General features: G+C 44.0%; 1 protein-coding gene across 8 annotated transcripts in view; it reads left to right on the top strand.

The window, feature by feature from the left end:
* Positions 1-20,105, top strand: part of atp2b3b (ATPase plasma membrane Ca2+ transporting 3b) — a 43,350-nt gene extending 23,245 nt beyond the window's left edge. For 3 of the 8 annotated variants that reach the window (XM_067527486.1, XM_067527485.1, XM_067527487.1), the window contains 12 exons: positions 699-805; positions 891-966; positions 3,109-3,267; positions 3,408-3,587; positions 4,971-5,058; positions 5,164-5,270; positions 5,786-5,977; positions 7,855-8,068; positions 8,278-8,489; positions 10,477-10,584; positions 10,852-11,034; positions 18,666-20,105. In XM_067527486.1, coding sequence (XP_067383587.1) covers positions 699-805; positions 891-966; positions 3,109-3,267; positions 3,408-3,587; positions 4,971-5,058; positions 5,164-5,270; positions 5,786-5,977; positions 7,855-8,068; positions 8,278-8,489; positions 10,477-10,584; positions 10,852-11,034; positions 18,666-19,172 — 2,133 coding nt within the window. In that variant the 3' untranslated portion in view covers positions 19,173-20,105. Of the gene's footprint in view, positions 1-698; positions 806-890; positions 967-3,108; positions 3,268-3,407; positions 3,588-4,970; positions 5,059-5,163; positions 5,271-5,785; positions 5,978-7,854; positions 8,069-8,277; positions 8,490-10,476; positions 10,670-10,851; positions 11,035-12,012; positions 12,192-18,665 lie in introns of those variants that run through there. The other 5 variants (XM_067527488.1, XM_067527490.1, XM_067527491.1 and 2 more) reach the window with 4 other exon arrangements.
* Positions 20,106-21,233: the final 1,128 nt, after the last annotated feature.

Below are 21,233 nucleotides of genomic sequence, written 5' to 3' on the forward strand. Positions count from 1 at the left end.
AGATATGAATCAACCCCCACTAGTCTAAGATGTGATGTAAAAAGAAGTGAAAAGTTTGACCTGCTGCTGGTAGTGCTACAGGAAAAGTCAGGGGATTAAATGCAGCAGTGATGCTGATTAAATATTTTAATCTCAAACTCAAGCTCAAACTCCGTGGAGTCATACTGCTACCATGGATGAAAATGCATTCTTTCAGAAAAATAGCCGTGCATAATTCACAGGGCCTGTAGGAGTAGAGGAAGAATGTACTGCTTGCACGGTTTCCCTCGAACAAATGCTCTGCTGTGGCATTCGCAGGAGCCATTATTGGATAATAAAAAACTAAATTGAATGAAAAAGTGTCCGCTAAAGCTGCATAGGATTCTGCAGCGACACACACACACACACACACTCACACACATCTAATAAATGGCTACATTTTCGTGCTACACTATGACTTTGTGTCACCGTGTATCAGTAATACAATGGTTCTTTAGTGAAGTGTACAGATTCAGCACTGGATTACAGGTTTCAAAACACAAGTCTCATTACATGTTAGTGTAGACAGTGACGCATTTTTGAAGCAGTCATCTTCTTACAAGCCGGTTTCAACACACTCAGACTCAATTCATTACTATATTGGACGTCAGCTACAACCACTCGCAAAGGATAAGTGATGCGTCTCTGACGTTACTCGTCTCTTCCTCACTCTCGCTCAGGTTTATACGTTCAACTCTGTGCGGAAGTCCATGAGTACGGTGATCAAGCTGCCCGACGGTTCCTTCCGCCTCTACAGCAAAGGAGCCTCTGAGATCCTGCTGAAAAAGTGAGTGACGGGGGAGGAAGGGGGAGGTGGACAGAGGGAAATGTTGTCCTCGGGACATTAAGTCAAGTGAATGTCCTCTCTCCAGGTGTTCCTATATCTTAGATGCCAATGGAGAATCGCGCATTTTCCGCCCACGTGACAGAGATGAGATGGTCAAGCAGGTGAGACTTGATGACTCAGAGCCCTTATGTGCAAAGTGGTATCTCCAGTATTTTATTATAAAAAGAAATCCTGATGGCTTGTCCTGGTGGAATATGGGTTTAGGGCACTGACAGTGTCAATGCTTCCCCCGTTTCTCTCTGTCTGTCCCCCTTATTTCCTGTCTGCTCTGCTGCCACTGCATATAAAGACAAGAATGTCCCCAAGAAGGCTCAAAGACATATATGAGCATTCAGGGAAGTACACTTAAAGTTGGGTATTGGCCAATTAGGGGCAGCAGAAAGAAGCCGTGGCCATGACACTGACACATCATCACCTTTCGTGAAGTAAGTTAGTAATAAAGTTCAGATGGGGCACTTAGCAGGTACATATCCAGATGTTATTGCGCAACATAATCATTCATTCATAGGGTTTGTTGGGGAAGGTTTTGATGACTGACATCCAGGTGTGCTTATGTGCAAGGTGAGACGTGTCAACTGGACATCTTTTTTTGTAATTGCTACTCATCCAAGTATCTTTTTTTAGTCCAAAGAAAGTAGAACTAAGAAGAAAGTTAACATGACTCAACTTGTAGCAGTGTTTGTGTCTCACCTGATGAATATTTGCGCTCTTAGCTTTGTTTTTGGTCTCCACCAATCGCTGAGCAAAATATGCAGTCGCTAAATCTTCATCGTGTACTTTTACTACTTGTGTCTGTCTGCTGACTGGAGCCTGAACACAGTGGGACTAAAACATCACAGTTCAGCCTGTGAAAGCTGAGGGCAACTTCAGACTCTGCTTTCTTTGTGGGCTAATGTAGCTACAAGTAGGACATCACACGCTGTCAAATTGTTTCCAGGTTGTGATTGGTCACATAATTATTGCCAATGTACCGGTTATGCTTTTATATTCAGGGAACGTGTCAGGCTAGATGTTTCTCCCTGCAAAGCCAAGCTACCTCCTGCTGCATACAGTATTTAGTGTTGAACAGGGAGTGGTGCAGAAAATATCTCACTATTCTGAAGCTTTAATGGCCACGTGCCATTAGATTTTCTCATTTGCTTTAGTTGTTTTATTTTTGATGCTGTTACTGTATTTTACCGGCACCCAAAACCCCTGTTACGGGCCCATGTCAGACGTTTACAGGCCTGCATCCATCCAGAAGTTCAACTTTGAAAAGCTGTCAGGTCATTTGAAATGACACCAGAGTAATCGGCTGTTAGCGTTATGTAATTTAGAGGCGGTAAGTACTTTACTCAAATACTGTACTTGAGTGAAGTTTAGAGGACTTGGTACTTTACTGTATAGTTTCTATTTTATGTTACGTACTTTCACGTTTATTTATGTACTTATTACTCCAACTTGAGTATTTAAATTTAAATGTCTACTTGTATTCGAGTACTCATTAAGTACGCATTTAGGTAGGTAAGTACTTGCACTTTTACTCGACCTTTGTGTTTGTTTGTGTACTATGTGTGTACTACATCTGATAAAATTAGGAGGATATTTTCCTGAAATCTGCTAAAGTTCGGGAACAAAACTGCTTCGTTCCCTGGGTTTGCATATACTGTCCTTGAAATACCCACGAGCATAAACATCTTTACGAGCACATTACACATAAACAATCGCAATAGCAGTCACACTAAACGCTCAACAGAGTGTGGGCAAAAACTGTGGGGTCAGATTTATATAAACAGTACCTCATCGGTTATACATAAAACTGCTTTGCCAGATCAGTTTAGTAGTTGCAACTGAAATATTGAGCAGAAAGACGTGTATTTGCTCCACCTGTGCAGGCTGAGAGAGCAGCGTTTAATTGGCTGACATGCTGTTTGACCTAAATTTGGCTCATGATGAACGCAGCTTGTGCCGTGAGAAAAATAACTCTCTTCATTGAACAACTTTATTCCGGCTCAGTTGTTCAGTTTGCATCGTGGCAGCTTTATGTCACCTCGTCTTTAAATCACGTTGTTTTCCCTCTGCTGTCTGCAGTAAGCTGGGGGGATTTTCCCTGCAGTTGTGTCAGGCGCTATTCCCACAAAGTTACTCAAAAGGTCATTAGGCATCGTCTTCAAACTGCAGAGAAAGTCCGATAAACAGTCTGTCGTGTGATGACTGGTGAGATGTGTTTTCTGCGTAGAGCTGTAACAATAATTGATTAATAGGTGATTGAGCCGATGGCATGTGAAGGGCTGAGGACCATCTGCATTGCATACCGTGACCTGTCGTCCAATCCGGAGCCAGACTGGGAAAACGAGGCAGAAATAGTGGGAGAGTTGACCTGCATCACTGTGGTCGGGATAGAGGACCCTGTGCGACCGGAGGTAGGGGGCTTTAAGCTACACGTGTGTCTCTCTGGGCTGGGTTTCAGCCGGTATGCTGAGTTTTTGTGATTGTGACCTATATTATAAAAGTAATTGGCATCGCGTTGTGCTGTGAACAAATGTCCCTTGTCCCTCCCGAGGTGCCTGAGGCCATCCGCAAGTGTCAGCGCGCAGGCATCACCGTGCGGATGGTGACGGGTGATAACATTAACACAGCCAGGGCCATCGCCGCTAAATGCGGCATCATCCACCCTGGGGAAGATTTTATCTGCCTAGAGGGCAAAGACTTCAACCGACGAATCAGGAATGAGAAGGGAGAGGTGAGTTAGGCTCTTTTCGATTGCTGTGCTAAATTAAACTTTCAACGGACGTCAGCAAAATATCTGCTGTGGGAGGAGCCCACTTCATAACTCCCCTGGCATAACTGCCTCCATTTGACCTCCCATGTCTACTGGTTATGTGTAAACTTAAAGTAAATGATGTGTACTGGAAAATTCTGACACATTGTCTTTGTAAAACAACACTAAAGTCTAAATGTCTAAAAGTCTAAAAAAGTCATTTATTTTATCCTGCACGTACAGGTGCTGTACGTGTGAACATTTGATGTAAAAGCTACCTGGAAAGGCTCCTCATACACGTTTTCACAACCATTCAAGCCGAATTAATCAGAAATGATGTGTATTTCACAAAAAAGTACAATTTACAGTGCTACATGGTGACATCAGTTTAGAAGTTAAAGTGGCAAATGATTTAGTCTTTTGCATTTTTGCCTGTCTAATGACAGAAACACTAAATCCACTATCAAAAGAGTTCATTATTTGCCTTAAAATTAAATTGAATAATTTTGGACGTACCACACATACCACCTCTCCTGACCCAACACGAACAGTTTGTGCTGAGCAGCATCAGTTTTGCACTGCAGCGTTACCAGTAGTATTCAGACCTAAGATGACAGTACCAGTACCAACATCAGATTACGAGTAGAGGTTCTGCATTAGTAAGTTGTTTTTAAAGCTACAGTATATAATGTTTTTAATAGAAATATGCTCCTAAGCCCATCTTATTGTGGAGAGGTGCCGTCGAGTCACGGAGCAGCACTGGCAGCAGCACATACATGTTTGCTGCAGTAAGTCTGAGGATTGTCCCTTATTTTCATTTGACACTGACTGAGAACTAGAAAAATTAAAATGTTACTCAGTTACTTTTCACTACTGTTGCATTTGGCTGATGACTAAAACAAACACCTTTCACCTCCAGACATGTGAACTGTCCCAGTTGAAACACTTTAAGTCAACTGTTAAAATCGGCTCTGAAAGAGAGTGTGTGTGTCTGACACTCGGAGGTTCCCCACCCTCGATCACCACTGACGTGACAATATCCAATCCAATATCCAGTTTCGGGCATCTGACCTATTCACTGTAATCAGCTCAATCATCAGTCGTCATTTTAACATGTTTAATGACACCGCTGTGGATTTGGTGCTGTGAAGCTGCACTTTTCTACGCTGCAGAGCCACAGCACAGATTTCAGTGCTGTGTGTAAAGAATCCTGGTTCCTGTACACTGATTGAAAGAGAGGAATATAGAGGAGCCAGTTTGGATCAGCAGTGACATCTAGTGAAAGAAAGCGGTTTTTAATAGTTTCCCTATGGGTTTTTCATCATTATGCTCTTTGCCTCTTATTTCTGCCCAACTGGATGACAGATTGAACAGGAACGTATTGACAAAATCTGGCCCAAGCTCCGCGTTTTGGCTCGATCCTCACCAACTGACAAACACACACTGGTTAAAGGTGAGTCTCAGGTTTATTAACCCACACACTCACACACATACACACACACACACGTTCGTTCACACACGTAATTCGAGCTTGTTTTTGCTACCTATTTGTGCCCAGGCATCATCGACAGCACCGTTTTAGAACAGAGGCAGGTTGTCGCAGTAACAGGAGATGGAACTAATGACGGACCAGCTTTGAAGAAGGCTGATGTTGGCTTTGCCATGGTAACCTGACCTATTATTCACCATATTTGGTGTTAAAACTCTTCTGTAGTACTTGTTACAGTAATCACCTAGAAGCATTTAAACCCGTTTTGGAGCACAAGAGCTGCCTAATGTAAAATGCATTTATTCTCACTTATCATTCTATAAATGAAAAAAGGGATCAATAATAGAGATAATTAAAACAATAAAACATAAAGCATTTTAGTATTTTTATAAATAATATATGTTAGGCATGGTATAATTGATATAACATACTAAAATACATGAAAGTATATATATATACTTTCATGTATTTTAGTTCATTTAAAGAAGAAAACTGTTAAAAACTGCAATTTGTCTATAGCTCCCATTTGATTTTGGCCGAAGCTCTTACTCACACCAAGTGGTAACACTTGAAGGCAGGACAACACGATATTGAGAAAGTAGCACTCCAAAATAATTTGGATGCTTGAACGCTTGCATGAATCATGCAGTGAGTCTCTGTCTTGTCTTTGCTCTGTCTCAATCTTTGTCAGGGTATTGCGGGGACAGACGTGGCTAAAGAGGCGTCTGACATCATCCTGACTGATGACAACTTCAGCAGCATCGTAAAGGCCGTGATGTGGGGACGAAATGTCTACGATAGCATCTCCAAGTTCCTGCAGTTCCAGCTCACTGTCAACGTAGTGGCCGTCATAGTGGCCTTCACTGGGGCCTGCATCACTCAGGTTGACAGATTTATTATTAAACACAGACACACACACACACACACACACACACACACACTCAACAAATTTCACCTCTGAACAAATCACTCACCCTTTATCTTTAGAGACAAAGCAGCTGATAAAATGCTTCTCGTGCATTTTTACTCTGAGCTAATATAAGCAGAAATACACTGACACACAGATGCAACAGTTATATATGTCTGTATGCACAATTATTTCTAATATGTTTGCAGCATAATTCTTTTGAAAATGTTCAAAGTGCTCATTTTCCACCCTCATAACTGTGTTTTGTACAGCTTTGGGTCTTAGCGACCTCAGGGAAGCTGTGATGAACCGGTTTCAGTATGTTCAGACATATTGTTGCAAGACAACAAGAATCAACATTTTAGTTGAACCAAATCATAACATCTAATTAAATGACAGTGAAACAAATCCTTAATTGTGGCTCAACTTGTCACCAGAATAACAGTATTAACTAAGTATTATTAATTTGTTTCTGAATTGCATTATCCTAACCCAGTTATTTAGCATTGCAATAATAACTTAAACCAATCTCTATTCCCATGGTAACCGCAGAGCAAACTTGAAAGGAGCAGCTTTTCGACAGATTTGAGGTTCAAAACACCTAAATGAACGAAATCCTCTTCAACAAGTACTACTACTACTACTGCAGTACAATAAAGCGGCAAATGTCTCATTCAAGAACACTAACGTTTTTGTTCTTTACATGATGTATTATGACAGAAGTACAGAAGTTAACGTTACAATAAGTACTTGTCTTTTTAAAACAAGGCTCCGTGCTCCACGTTACGCTGACATTTCCATTGCACACTGCCAAAACATTACTGCCAAATGTGCTACCTCATGTAGTTTTACATGTTGTGTGGCACTTGACAACTTTAAGGAGCATGTAGAAGACATAGATCCATTGGCGGGAGTCGTGTACAAAGCTGTGTATTAACAGTCTAGTCTGTCAATTCACTAATATTTACGCTTTACCGCCTAAGTATCTAAATTCTGAGTGTGAAATGTTTTCACTACATACAGTTCATAACATGCCATCAGTGATTTATGGCAGCAACAATGTCTTTCGCTTAGTGAAAAGAACTACAGACGTGTCAAAAGAACGTTTGGCAGACTGGCTGCAAATGCACCAACCCTGCCAGTTCCAGCAGCAGCGACTCTAATAACACCAGTACAATGTGTGCAGCCCGTTTTATAGGAGCTAAACACTACTTGTCTGTGCCTGCTTTCACTTTGTAACCAACTGCAACAATATTTAGGTTGTTTAGCTGCTGTGCCTACCAGGTCAGCAGCAGTGTGTCTCCTCCAAGGTGGAAGAAGTGGCGTTTCTTTATGTCTTCTCCATTCTGCCGGCATCACATGACTATAACAAGAGCCCGTCCTAAGTGGAACCTTTCATCTGTGCCATTCGGTGAATTGGAATGAGAGAAACATGCTGACAATCACAATTCAACTTCGAACACACAAACACGCGCGCAAGCTGCCAGAAGCAACACTTCTTCACCACTGATAGAACATCATTAACTGCAGAAGAGTTTGACCCTAGTTCTAATAATTGAAAGTGCAAAGAGGACCTACTCACACACACACACTTGTTTTCACTGACTGAGCAGGTGATTAGAGCAGGAAAAGCATCATCATCATCATCATCATCATCAAGTCTCTGGACCAGAAATCAAACTAGACAAAACAAACGTGGTTATCTGTTAATGATGTTAATGATACATATTGGACTCAAATTGGTGATTGAAAGTATCGAACTGCAGCCATCTCGCAGCCACTGGCGTCAGGTGTAGTGGAGCCAACCCCACCTGGTTCGTGACACAGGTCTCTTGTTGCACTTGTCTGCGCAGGACTCTCCTCTAAAGGCAGTGCAGATGCTGTGGGTGAATCTGATCATGGACACGTTCGCTTCGCTGGCCCTGGCAACCGAGCCCCCCACCGAGGCCCTGTTGCTACGGAAACCTTATGGCCGGAACAACCCCCTCATCTCGCTGACCATGATGAAGAACATCCTGGGCCATGGGGTGTACCAGCTGGTCATCATCTTCACCCTGCTGTTCATAGGTACGCGTGCGCGCACACACACACACACACCAACAAACACACAGCCTGAACTGGCTAATTTGGATTAATAATTATTACTGTTGAATTAAGATGTTCAGGTTTTATTCCAGTGTTCTGTTTACTAAGAACTGAAACAAACACAGCCGGAAGTGTGTTTTCCCGTCCTCACGCCTCTCGTCGCCTCCTCCTCCTTTCGTTTTCCCCTGCAGGCGAGCGCATGTTTAACATCGACAGTGGCCGCAACGCTCCGCTCCACTCCCCGCCCTCTGAGCACTACACCATCATCTTCAACACCTTCGTCCTCATGCAGCTTTTCAACGAGATCAATGCTCGCAAGATTCACGGAGAGAGAAACGTCTTCGACGGCATATTTTCCAACCCCATCTTCTGCTCCATCGTTCTGGGAACATTTGCCGTGCAGGTAGCGTTAATGCTGTAATGCATTTTAATAGTTTCCTCTATTGACCCACAGAGAATTTGGGGAATTGTTGCTTTTTTCGTCTTGGGTTCATTTAAAAATATGTTTTGTTTCGCTGTAATTGTGCAGAATGAAGTGCACTTTTAGGACAAGTGAACGTTTCACAAGTTTGCTTTGTTGTTCCAAAACTTAGTGCTCAGTTAGAAAAAAAAGTGGAATCAGGCGATTGTCCAAGTGCTCTAAACTTTACCAGTAGGGTTTATTAGATTATTAAAGTGCTGAAGTTTAAAAGTAGGTTGCAAGTCTGCAGATATTGGAAGTGTAACGTGCAGAAAGCGTCAACACACAGAGCATTTACTGTACTTTTACTTAATCAGATTTTTCTTTACAAAAAAATGGAAATGAAAGAAATGTGGTTTTCATAATTGGTGCAGGGGGATTGGACAGACCTGATTTCCCCAGGTGGACTTCTCCTGGAGAGTGTCAGTCATGCATACGTGGATTTACTGTAACCAGGTTTCTTAAGTGCATGTAATCGTATTCCCCGATTGAAACCGGATTTGTCTGACTGACACGGTTACTTAAGTTTGTGTAAATGCAGCTATAGAAGAAAGAGGACGTTGATTATGACTGCACTGCATTTCAAAAGCAACACAAGTGTTACTGTCTTCCACATGACCTTTGGCTGTTTCGCCACCGTCGAAAATATACATAAACTCGTGCAGGGCTCTGGATAATGTGAGTCCCGGTTTTAGGTTCCAAACCAAGCAAAACAGGCCTGTTTGTTCAGTCGACTTAAAGTGAACACCAGCTCCTGAGCAGGGAGCTGTGAGTACACAGAACCCAGAGAAGCAAACAGTTATGGAGGGAGAGGAAGGATATTTTCCAAAGCTGCTCGCTGCTCGGTGGCACTCTGGGGAAAAACAAGAGAAGAAAGAGAGCTGGAGAGTGATGGCAGTGATTTAGAGTGCGAGCGCAGACAGTTCAGAGGAATTTGGAAAAGAAGAGATGACATACAGTATAAGACTGGAGGCAGCTTGCGAGAGGGAAAAGTGAGAGGCAGAGATAAATAATAAAGATGGATCCTTCCACCCTACAGAAAGATATTATTACTGTATGTGTTACACGGCATCACAGTCCCAGTGAGATTTATGACTGTGCAGTTTGGTGTCAAGATGATAGTGTCACTGTGATGAGCTTTGTTCCCCGTGTAAATGATCACGTTGCTATTTAAAAATGCTGTTGCTACATCTGTCGAAGCAAGTAGACCCATACAACAGGAACACGATGTTCTGTGGTCCAAGATGGGAAACAGGCTGGGGTTGTTATGCTGGAGCCAAGTTCTGGAAATGCACTTATTGTGAACCCGCTGACATAGGCCAGCGTGATGGAGGCGTCACAGCGATGCCACAATATACATATTTTTATTTAGGTTTTTACAGAACACTATTCATAGAAACGTGAGCCAACGAAGTTAGAGCTAAAAAAGCATTAAAACAAGCTCATGGTGATGTGGAGGCTTCTGTTTCATTTTCAGGGCATCGCAGTGGCCAATCGCGTTGTCCAGTTGTCCACAATCACCAAACGGACACTTTTACACACTTTGAATCTTCTCTGCGCTGCACACAGACACACATGAGGCAGACACACACTCCATTCCACATGTTTTGTTCATTCCAAAAGCCCTGATCATAATTAAAATATTGTCCAATGATGTGAGTCACAGTAACTTCCAACTGTGAGGTTGTGCGCGTGGGGCATCGCTTGTTAAAAAGTAATATGTCTGATTAGGACTTGGTTTCTTTGACTTTCTCATACTGTAGCACTTTGCATTATCACGATGGACTAGAAGAGATGTTGACTGTTGACGCATGTTTTTTACCTACAGTGCTGACATGTGGGTGCAGCAGAGCTAAAATGTTGAAGTGCACATTTCTCCCTCAGCATCTGTGTGACAGTAATGACGTTCCTCGCTGTGTTTCCGCTGCAGATCGTGATTGTGCAGTGGGGAGGGAAGCCCTTCAGCTGTGCCCCTCTCAACATAGAGCAGTGGCTCTGGTGTCTGTTCGTCGGGGTCGGAGAGCTGCTCTGGGGGCAGGTAAGCAGCACTTCAGCCTGCTGAATCAAACCACACTTAGCAAGTGTAGGCTGCCAGTGCTGATTTGCCTAGAGTTTCCCCTGAGGTGAGGCGAAGGGAACAGTTTCACAGTAGTTTTGTTGATTTATTCTGTTTTGTGCAACGAATATAATCTGGTTTATTATTATTTATGTGTGGAAATCTTCACATCTGTTCAGTTAAGCTGGCCACACGACATCGAACGAGCATCTTCTTGTCAAATGACAATTTATTAAACCGGCCTTCTAGGTGATCGCGACGGTGCCGACGGAGAGGCTGCCGTGCCTGAAGGAGGCGGGTCTGGGGCTGGAGCCCGGGGAGGAGGAAGGGGAAGAGCTGGCAGAGGATGAGGAGGAGATCGACTGTGCTGAGAGAGAGCTGCGCCGCGGACAGATCCTCTGGTTCAGAGGCCTAAACCGCATCCAGACCCAGGTACTGCTTGACCGGACCGGCAAAGCAGTGTTTGATAGGAACACACGCACACAACATGCCGAGCAGAAGCTTCACGTGGTCATGTCACACATGCAGTTTGTTTAAGGAGAATGTGTGAAACTAAACGGAATTTGAACAAAATGCTTTAGGTTAAAATGCTTCTTTTTTTTCTTTTTTTTTTTTTTGGCTGGAAAATTGTTCTTGAATTGTGTCGTAACACTGCCTAAATAAACTGCAAGTATCATGGCCTTCTCAAACTAACAGCACAGACTTTTGGAAAGAAAGAAAGAACAGATTGACGCCTCTTTGACAGATACACGAGTTAACTTAAAACACTGTGCCTGAATTGTTCTTACTCTCTAAAAGTCCGTCTCTCTCATCCTGTCTGTGTTGTACTTCTCACTAGTGCCAAACATAATGATGCAAGTTTCTTCTCTCCAACACAGCTAACATGTCCGTTCTGCCCAAATGACCCGAAATGGCCTCCTCTGACTTCAAAGTGGTGTTTTTGACGCCCACAAACATCATGAGAGAGGATAAATGCTATGGTTCCTTGAGTGTGTGTGTGTGTGAGTGTGCACATTGTTCCGAGGTTTACTGTTATATCGCCAGCCTGTTGACTTGCTTGATTACTTCAACTGATTGGTTCTTGCGCTGCTTTGGGTGAGAACGGACACTAAGGCAGCAGAACAGCATCAACACGAAGAACCACCCAGTATCAGCCTGTTAGAGAGTCAGTCCAGACTCTCTGCTTAAGTGCCTGTCTTTTGGTGTGCAGACAACATGCAACACACACAGTCACCGCTTCGCATTTTTGGTTTTCAGATATCTTTGTAATTACTGATGCACATCAAAGGGAATTTCAATGCTCTTTCTGTCATTTGTGCTGTGATGGATAACACACACACCCACTCTTGCGCGCTCAGACCAGCCTGTCCTGTCCTCACTGAGTGCTGCTGTTTTGTCTCTGTCCTGCAGATGGAGGTAGTGAGCACGTTCAAGCGAAGCGGTTCGTTTCAGGGAGCGGTGAGACGGCGCTCCTCCGTGCTCAGTCAGCTCCACGACGTAAACACTATCTCTACCCCCTCTCACGTAGCTCTCTCCACCGCAACAGCCAATACCAGCCCTGCCCCCGGGAGTGAGTCCGCCGAAAGCATGTACACACATAGACACACACACACACACACACACACGCACACGCATTCCAGTCTCTCTCACACACCCCTTTCACAGACACAGACACACACTCTGCTGCACGGCACGTGGACTGCAGTAATTTTACTCTCCATGGTTGTGTCCCCTCTGGCTCGCTCGCTGCTCGTGTGTGTGCAATGTCTCCTCTGTTCTTTTCTCTTATTCTCCCCCTTTAAACAGCACCCAAGTCCTGACCGGCTGTGTCCTTCTGCTGTGATCCGGTCTGGTCCAAATCCAGTCCCGGTCCCAGTGCAGAGTCTGTTTGGTTGTTGCGTGTCGGTCGGTGCAGGAGGCGTCTCGCTGTTCTCTTTCTGTCCGAGGTGTCCTGGCAGACATGCCGCCGCATTCCGGCAAAAGACGTGCAAAAGAGCACATTTGGGACATTTAAACCCAGACGATGAATCTTTTTTCCAACAACACAAAGGCAAATCCTGAGGTTCAGAGAGCCAATTGCAGCTCCTCCTGCACCGGGTCTTATTTCCTGTCTGTGAGTGAGGTCAAGCGTGGGTACCGTGGTTGACCCCTGCTGTAAACATCTAAAAACACACGACAATATCATATTGTGGTATCAAGTCTGTGACTGTACTGTGCAGAGAGTGTACACACTCATTACCCAATGGCTTTCAACTGTAAACCTTCGAGTATAAAAGCCCTTCAACACGCTGCTGTTTTCAAGGCTGCAGTTGAAAAAGAGAAAAAAAGGGGGGGGGGTCCCTCTTGTTTTCTTTCTCCTTCTTCTGCTCCTCTCACTTTGTTCAGTGATGCAATTGTTGTCAACTGGTTATTTCTGTAACAATATTTCCAGCTTCAACGTAACAAGTTTGCCCCCCCCTCCCTCCATGTCTCCAAAAAGTCCCGAATATTTTTGCTTCCTGTCCAGTCTGTTTTTATTCCTCTCTCTCTCTCTCTCTCTCTCTCTCTCTCTCTCTCTCTCTCTCTCTTCCCCCATCACAGTTCTCTCCTCTTTCTTCTGCATTTACATGATGATACAGGTTCCCTGTTTGCAGGAATATTTTGTGCAATGTTTTATAATTGTTCTTCACACGTAGAGTTGTTCTTTTGTGGAGGTATTTAGATTTTACTTGATCTAAATACAGGCTCTTGTGTAGCATTCTGATAAGATTTCTTTTATAGGTTTCTCTTCATTTTGTCCAGTTTTATTGTTTTGTTTTCCCGACATCCTTTGTTCTTTAACTCGCCCTCCCATCTCCTCACTAGAGTAGCATCAACCCCTCATGTTTTCTCTTAATTTTTGTTTGTATGTCAGTTCAGCGCGTGCCTGTTTGCAAGCGTGTTCACGTGTGTGCATTCGCTGACACATCCGAGAGCTGTGGTTCGACTTGTGTGTGTTTCTCTGTCAGCGGGCGAGTGTGTGCACCTGTGCTTCGTATGCTTGTGTTTACGAGAGTGTGTGCATGCATCCGTGCGGTTGTGCTTGTCTCTTCATTTGATTGTCTTCATCTGTCTTCTCAGTTGCTTATCCTTACCTTCCTTGCTCCCTTCAGTCCATCCTCCCCTCCTTCCATTCCACGCTGCCTTCCTTCCACACGTCGCTCCATCACCTGTTGGTGTAGATACAGAGAGGCCCAAGTCGGTGCATCTGACACTTCGCTGTTGTGATCCTTCTGCACAGATGCTAGGAGTCACCTGGGCTTTGTTTAAGTACTTTTGGACACATCCTTCTGTCCAGCACTTTATCGTGTGTATTAAAAGGTTTTCCAGCTACATTCAGAGCTGGGCATTGCTGCAACAACTGACAGCTCTTACAACAAAAAGTGTGGAAGGAGGGATGTGCAGTCAAAGTATGGAAGTAGGGTTCAGGTCCCACCACTGCCAGCCCATTGCTTGCTTTTTCAAGACTTCTCCCCTTGGTTCAGAGAGCTTGTTGTGTCTCAACACCAGAATGACACGTACTTGCATTTGGTTGTGGTTGATGTCCAAAACCAAATGGATTTGGACAAATAAACAGGACGAGAAGGGAACGTGAAGGCGCAAGCAGCAGGGTCTGAGTTTGACGAGACTCAGCTCTGAATCATTTGGCGTTGTATGGTGACAGCCCGAGGTCAACTAATGCACAATCGTTGCCACTTTGCTGTAGATGTCAGGCAGTGGTTTACACACAAAAGTCAAATTTAGCAGAAAAGTGTGTGAGACTTACAGTCATTTACAAAATTGCATCCTTAGGGTGGCACGAGAGGAAATGTTGGGAGGAATCAGTATTTTGTTGAGATTTTTGCCACAAGTATATACACACAGATGGAGAAAAGTAGATGACTATACGAGACGATAGAAGTACGCAAACATAATCTCCAATTAAAGTGCAATTGCCTAAAAATGACTTAAGTTGAAGTAGCACCTCGAATTCTTTGCTCAATCTGAAGTACTAACCACGTCCCCTACAATTTACCTAAAGTGGTGTTGGTTAATCAATAAAAATACTTTATAATTTTGGAGTATTATTATTAATAATGTTATTATTGACCATTGTTTCCAGAAATTTTGTGATGTTGCAACTGTGACAATAAATGTAACTGATCTGCTGTGAATGCTGCAATTGTAAACATCCTAAGAACATTGCAACATGCATTAGTTTTTTGGGTTTTTTTTTAAAGAAAGGTTGTTGTAATTTCAGGCATTTTATGCCATAAAAGGTCCACAAAATCCCGGAGGGACTGGTTAAGTAATATTTTTATGTCTCCGCATAGATTAATTGTTATTTGTATTGTTCTCCACATCCTCTAAAAGAAATTTCTCTCTAAATTATAGATGAGTAAAAGTAACACAAACTGGAAATATTTCAGCTCATTAGCGTAACAATCCTTGACTGAAACATTTTCTCTCACATTTTAAAGATGTGTGTCTTCAGTGGTATCCAAGACTGTGTGGGGAAGTCAGAAAGAATCGAGACTAACGCTGAGGTTTTTTGGTTATGTGTTGAAAATATCAGAAACAATGAATAGTTCCAATCTTACCTAAATCCACAGGGTGATAGCGAGAGAATCCTGCAGCACCAAGCAGGCACTGCACACGATTCCCTAGGTGCTATAAGCTGCTATAAGCAGGTGGTATAAGCTGCTAGGCCATCACTGAACTACACTACCCACAGTTCTTTGCAACGCAGATCCTGCCCTCAAACTGGGCAGTAGTTGCCTATATGACCTTTTATGCTTTCACAGCATCAATTGGTTAGAAAGGGGCCCAGCGAGTTCAGAAAGACACTGGAAAAAAAAAGTTAAATACACAAATCAAAATGATGCAGGCAGATGTTTGTTCCATGCTTCCCTCCACCTGAGCTGTGCTGGACCTTAGTGATCTCTCTGGATCCTAAGAGCCGATCTATCTATGGATCCAGTTTGTTTTCATTTCAGACTGGGTCAATTTTATCTACCTGTAATCACAGTAAAGTTGTACATGAGAGTTTAATTTGGCCAAGAAAGATAAAGTGGAATAAGGTGGAAGTTAGGAATTGAGATTAGGGCAACTCGTAAATGTGTCTTCGGCTCCTCAATTCTTTGCCGAAGCTCTTACTCATTCAAAAAGCTGCCGCCCTGACTTTTTGCTCCGTGACTGAAGAGCAAGTAGAAGGCATCAGGAAGGGTTGCTGAGCTACTGCCGTGGATTAGAGCTGAGTCGCTCCATGTTCTGCTCAGTGCCGGCCCACCTGGCCGGGCCATTAACCTGTCATCTACCTCACAGCTTCTCCCTGTGTTTATGTTGCAGTCTCTTCTCATCAGCAGTTGTTTTGCACACAGCAGCCCCGCTACCTTCCAGCGCCTATTTCCTTCACGTCCTTTAACTTTCATCGTTTTTCCATCAAGCACTGCTGAGAGAGAGCAAGAGAGAGAGAGAGAGAGAGAGAGAGCCAACAGGGAGAGAGGGAGAGGGAAAGAAAGTGGGTGAGAGACATAAGTAAACGCAGCAGTGCCCCGACCTCGTGGCCTGTCCGGTCACGCTTTTGGGCGTCATATACTCGAACGTTTACTCTTCCCATGGAGACAAAATGAAAACAAACCCAGCGCTAACAAAATGAGAAAGTAACATTCTGCAACCTTCTCAGTCTGCATGAGGTGTTTTTCTATTGTCTGACAGGCTCTTTGGAAAAACAGATAAGCACTGAACCTACTGCTTGACCGTCTGTCTGTACGTCTGTCAGTCTATCATATATGCCAGAGTCATATATAGAGACTCCTTCGAGTTTGGCCACCTGCAGCACCTGATCTCCTGACCAACCACCTCTCATAATCCCAGTTTGGACTCCCAGTCGCTGTTGCAGTTGACATAAAGTTTCCTCTGTGTTGATCTCATTTGGCCAAACTGTCTCTATGTAGGGCTCTGTCTGCCTGTGCCTGTCAGTATATTTGCACTGAACTGTCTCATGCTGCTTATTTTCGGGAAGGGTGCATGGACCCAACTGCTATGGCGAAGGAATGTGTTTACGCACGCATACACCATACACTGCATAATGCACTTTGATGTACACTCATAGACTCTGATGTGTGTGTGTGTGAGAGAGACACAGACAGAAAGGGAGTGTCAGTGACAGATCTGATTCAGCATGACCTGGCTGCCTGTTATGTGTGACACAGCTGACGCCCAAGCTTCGCTTCGGCCTTTCAACCAATCACCTACTGTTTCTAGTAATCTAACCAATCACATACTGCTCTAACCTGCTGATTCTTTATGTTGTCGCCTTTCTGTTTTGCAAGACTTGATTTTTTATTTTTTATTTTTTAATATCCTGCAGCAACTTCATCATCAGCATAATCATTATTTCAATCCCGCTTTCTCTCCTCTGCCGCTCACTGCTGCATGACCACAGGACATTTTGCACATGTGTGTGTGTGTGTGTGTGTGTGTGTGTGGTCACTGCTATAGGTTCTTGCCAACTTCTATATTTTATTATACATGGAACTAACACACTCACCATTTATTGCTTCTTCTCCATTTGTGCCTAACAACCACCCTCATCTGTGCGTGTCTGCATGTAATCCAGTGTGCTGAGGTGTGAATTTCTCCCCTACACATGTCAACCACACACACACACACACACACGCACACAGGCTGACATTTGCCACGTGTGTATGGTGTGAAGCGTCAGCAGCTTCTGTGGTCTTTGTGATGGTGGCTACTGAACGTCTTTGTCTTGTGATGTTTGATTGGTGTGTGCGAACTGACAAAAACATGAAAACATGTCATTAGCCAGCTCATTTTACAAGACTGATTTTTTTTTATTTTTTTACACTTTTGTCTGTTGGAGACATACAGGATCAGGTGGACTCTGTCGATGCTGAATCATTTCCCCCTGAAAATATTTGTGTGCCCAAGATAGTAAGAGAACAAAGTTTGAAATATCGTTCTGAATGAATCTGCGAGAGGAGAAATCCCATGTAACATGTGGGAACCTTTGTTTTAATGTGCAGAGACAAAGTGATCATTTTAAGGTAAATGTCCACAGTTGTTTTGCCTGTATAGCACCACGTCTAAAACTTTGGATCAGAACTCAGCCAAGAAATGTGAAGAAATGTTTGGCCTTTTTTTTTAGTTTTTTTTAGAAAAGTGCTCATTTGCTCCTTTGCCAAGAGTTAGATTTTAGCCTTTTGTTTACTTTTAGCTTAAAGGTTCAAACATTTGCCCGAATGTGTACAAATATTATTTATAAGGATATTATAGTATTATTTATCATAGTCATTGTACTATCATTGGGGGGGGGGGGGGGGGGTTACGTAGATTAAATGTGGGGATGTTTTCAAACGGTTTCTCCGGGAAGGTTTTAATATGTTTGGATGACTGATATATTTGGTAACACATAAAAAAGAGAACTGAGAGAGACGTTTAAACCTCAGTCACTAACCAGTCACAGCATGAAGTGGGTGTGAATTTAGAATGTTTCCTTTCACACGTGTATGTAAATTGATTTGACTATGACCTCACATAAGTTGTGTTAGGGGGCTCCAGCTGTACTGTGCCGCAGATTTTGTTACGGTCCAACAGAGGCAGGCTAGTTCTTCCCTCCTGGTTCTGCTCCTTGTGCTAAGCTAAGCTAATTGGCAGCTTCGTATTTAACCCACGCTGACATGGCAGTGGTGTCAATCCACTTAACTCTTGGCAACAAAGCCATTGAGCATATCACCCGTGTGTCCCAGCATTTCTTCAACTTGTGCTAAGGCAAATTAGGTTTTACTCGGGACTGTTCAGCATCCAGAGCAGCTCTCAGTTGAAGACCAAATCACACAAAACACCAGTTTACCTCTTATAATCATTAACTGTAGCCACCTGGGCCTGAGTGTCTCTCTGTCTGTCACTCTGTTTGTCTGCTGGAGGACACACTGTCTGTCTCTGGGTTTCCCTTGTGTCTCTTTTTCCCCTTTCTTATGTCTAACTTTCTCCTCTCTCTTTCTTGTGGTCTCTCCGTCTCTCATCCTCCTTGCTTTCGGCAGATGCGAGTGGTGAAAGCATTCCGTAGTTCGCTGTACGAGGGCCGGGAGAAACCGGAATCCCGCAACTCCATCCACAACTTCATGGCCCACCCAGAGTTTCTCATCAACGACCTCATCCACAACATCCCGCTGATCGACGACACCGACGTGGACGACGAATCAGAGCTCAGCAGATACCAGCACCTGCACCCGGCCCTCCGCAAGCCACCGCCCCCTCCCACCCAGCCCCAGGCCCGTGTCCGCCCCACTCGCCCCTACCGCCAGTACAGCCTCCCGGTGACCCCGTGCAACCGGAACAACAATAACAACAGCAGCAGCAGCAGCAGCAGCAGCAGCTCAACAGTCACACGTGGCAACAAAAGAAGCAACACAGTTACCCCTGGCAACCGGAGCCTCCAACACCACCGCCGCCACCCACATCATCATAACCGTCATGGCAGGGACAGGCTGATGAAACCCTCTGCCCCTCACCTGGCCCACCTCTACTGTGTGGAGACCTCCTTATAACTGAGTTGTGTGGGTCGAGGGGGGAGGAGAGGAGAAGGGGACCGGAGTCTTGGGGAGGGGGGAGTGAATGGCGAGCAGAAGAGAGGGCTGAGGACACACACACACTTTCTCATCCCTTACAACAAGCAACAGGAGGGAGCGAGGGACAAGGGAGGGACAGGAGGGAGTGGACAGTGGCTGGAGACTTCTGCTCACAACTCCCTGGGAAAATTGAGAATTTCCCTCCTCCATCGCCCCTGTTCCAGCCCTCTCAGACCCCCCCCCGCCCCACCTCCAAATGCCACCCACCCCCTCGCTCCTCTCCACCCTTGCACCCATCGCCCCTATCGTGTCCCCTCCCTGACGAACCCCCACCCCACCTTGCTTGTCACGCGCGCTCGCCCCACACAGGTTCTGCTGTCGCTGTGTTGCCCTGAGCAGCGGTGGATTCGGGAGGGAGGGAGAGGGATGGACACCCAACAACACACCCACCAACGCTTTCAGCAGGACAGGGCTAAGGGGGCTTGCTCACTCTTTATCGGTGTTCATCATTAGTGTTGTTGTCAGTTCCCGCCAACCTACCTGCCATGTCATTTACCTGGCTTTGACCTACAGCCACTTGAAAACAAAAAAAATCACTACTTTGCTTGCGATGAGTAAAACGCTTTGTTAAAGCTTTAACTAGACTTCAGTCATTTCCATCCTCTGATTCCTTTATTTTTTAACATAATGGTGCTCATTCATTTCTTTGTCTTTGGTTTTTTACATCCGGACTTTATAATTTCATTTCTTCCAGTGTGTGTATGTGTATTGTTTTGTCTGTTGTGCAAAAAAAAAAACGACAACAAAAAACTGAAAAGGAAAACAAAGACAGTGTTCAGTTAAACCTGATAGTAAAAGCAATGGTTGCAAAAAACAACTAAAGGAGAGGAGATTTATATATATATATATATATATATATATATATATATATGTGTGTGTGTGTGTGTGTGTGTGTGTGTATATATATACACACACACACACACACACATATATATATATATATATATATATATATATATATATATATATATATATATATATATATATATATATATATATATATATATATATATATCTTGAATGTTTGGTTGGTGACAACACACAATTCTCCATGAGGTCTTTGCCACTGCTTAGTCACTGAATGCTGCCCCATGTGTCCACATGACCTGGGGGGGGCGGGGGGTTGGGGGTTGAGGGGCATGGGTGACGTCCTCTTCCAGGCTCTTTATTTCCGTGTCATCTTCCATCATCTCTCCTGCTGTTCCTCGGCCCATTTTCTTTTTTTCTTTTTTTTTGCCCGTTCTGGTCTTTTTTAGGCTTGTGTGTGTGTGTGTTCACATCAGCTTTTTGGGGGGGAGGGAAGCTGAATCCTTGTGGAGCATTAACCCTTTAAATGCCATCAAACACACAATGCACAGGCGATGGCCCTTTAACTCACATTTAACCCGCTCTTGCTCATATGCCATTGGGTCGTCTCCCACATGTATCAGTGTTGTGGACAAAGATGGTTTTCTTTGACCTCTCGGGTGTTTGAGCCATTTCTTTTTACAGAGAACAAACCCGCTGCTTCTTGTTGACAAAGCAACCAAACACCAAACACACAGCGTTTAGTGTCAGTGTTCAGATTTAGCTTTAACCCAAAGCCCATTCAGCTCTATCAGGTACAGCCCTTATGTGTCATGTCTGTGTGTCACATGCACTGCATTTCCCATCATCACGATGCACATTTAGAAACCTTAAAGGGGCAGGTCACTTATTTGGTTCCTTGCTGGGGGTTAGATGATTCTAATTATGAGGAGACAGTCAGCTCAGCATAAAGACTGAAAACAGGGGGAAACGGCCTGGCTCTCTAAAGAACAAAAACAAAAGTGGACAGTGCTGCTGTGGTGTTTCCACCTGCACCTGCTGCACCTGCTACACCTGTAGCAAACACCACCGCTGCTGCTACGTTAACTAGGATACTTATGTCATATTATGAAGTGTTGATATTACTATGTGCTGCTGGGGAAAAAATGTGATATAACAATCAATTGTTCTAGG

The sequence above is a fragment of the Channa argus genome, chromosome 13 (assembly GCF_033026475.1).
Source record: "Channa argus isolate prfri chromosome 13, Channa argus male v1.0, whole genome shotgun sequence".
NCBI classification, from domain to species: domain Eukaryota; kingdom Metazoa; phylum Chordata; class Actinopteri; order Anabantiformes; family Channidae; genus Channa; species Channa argus.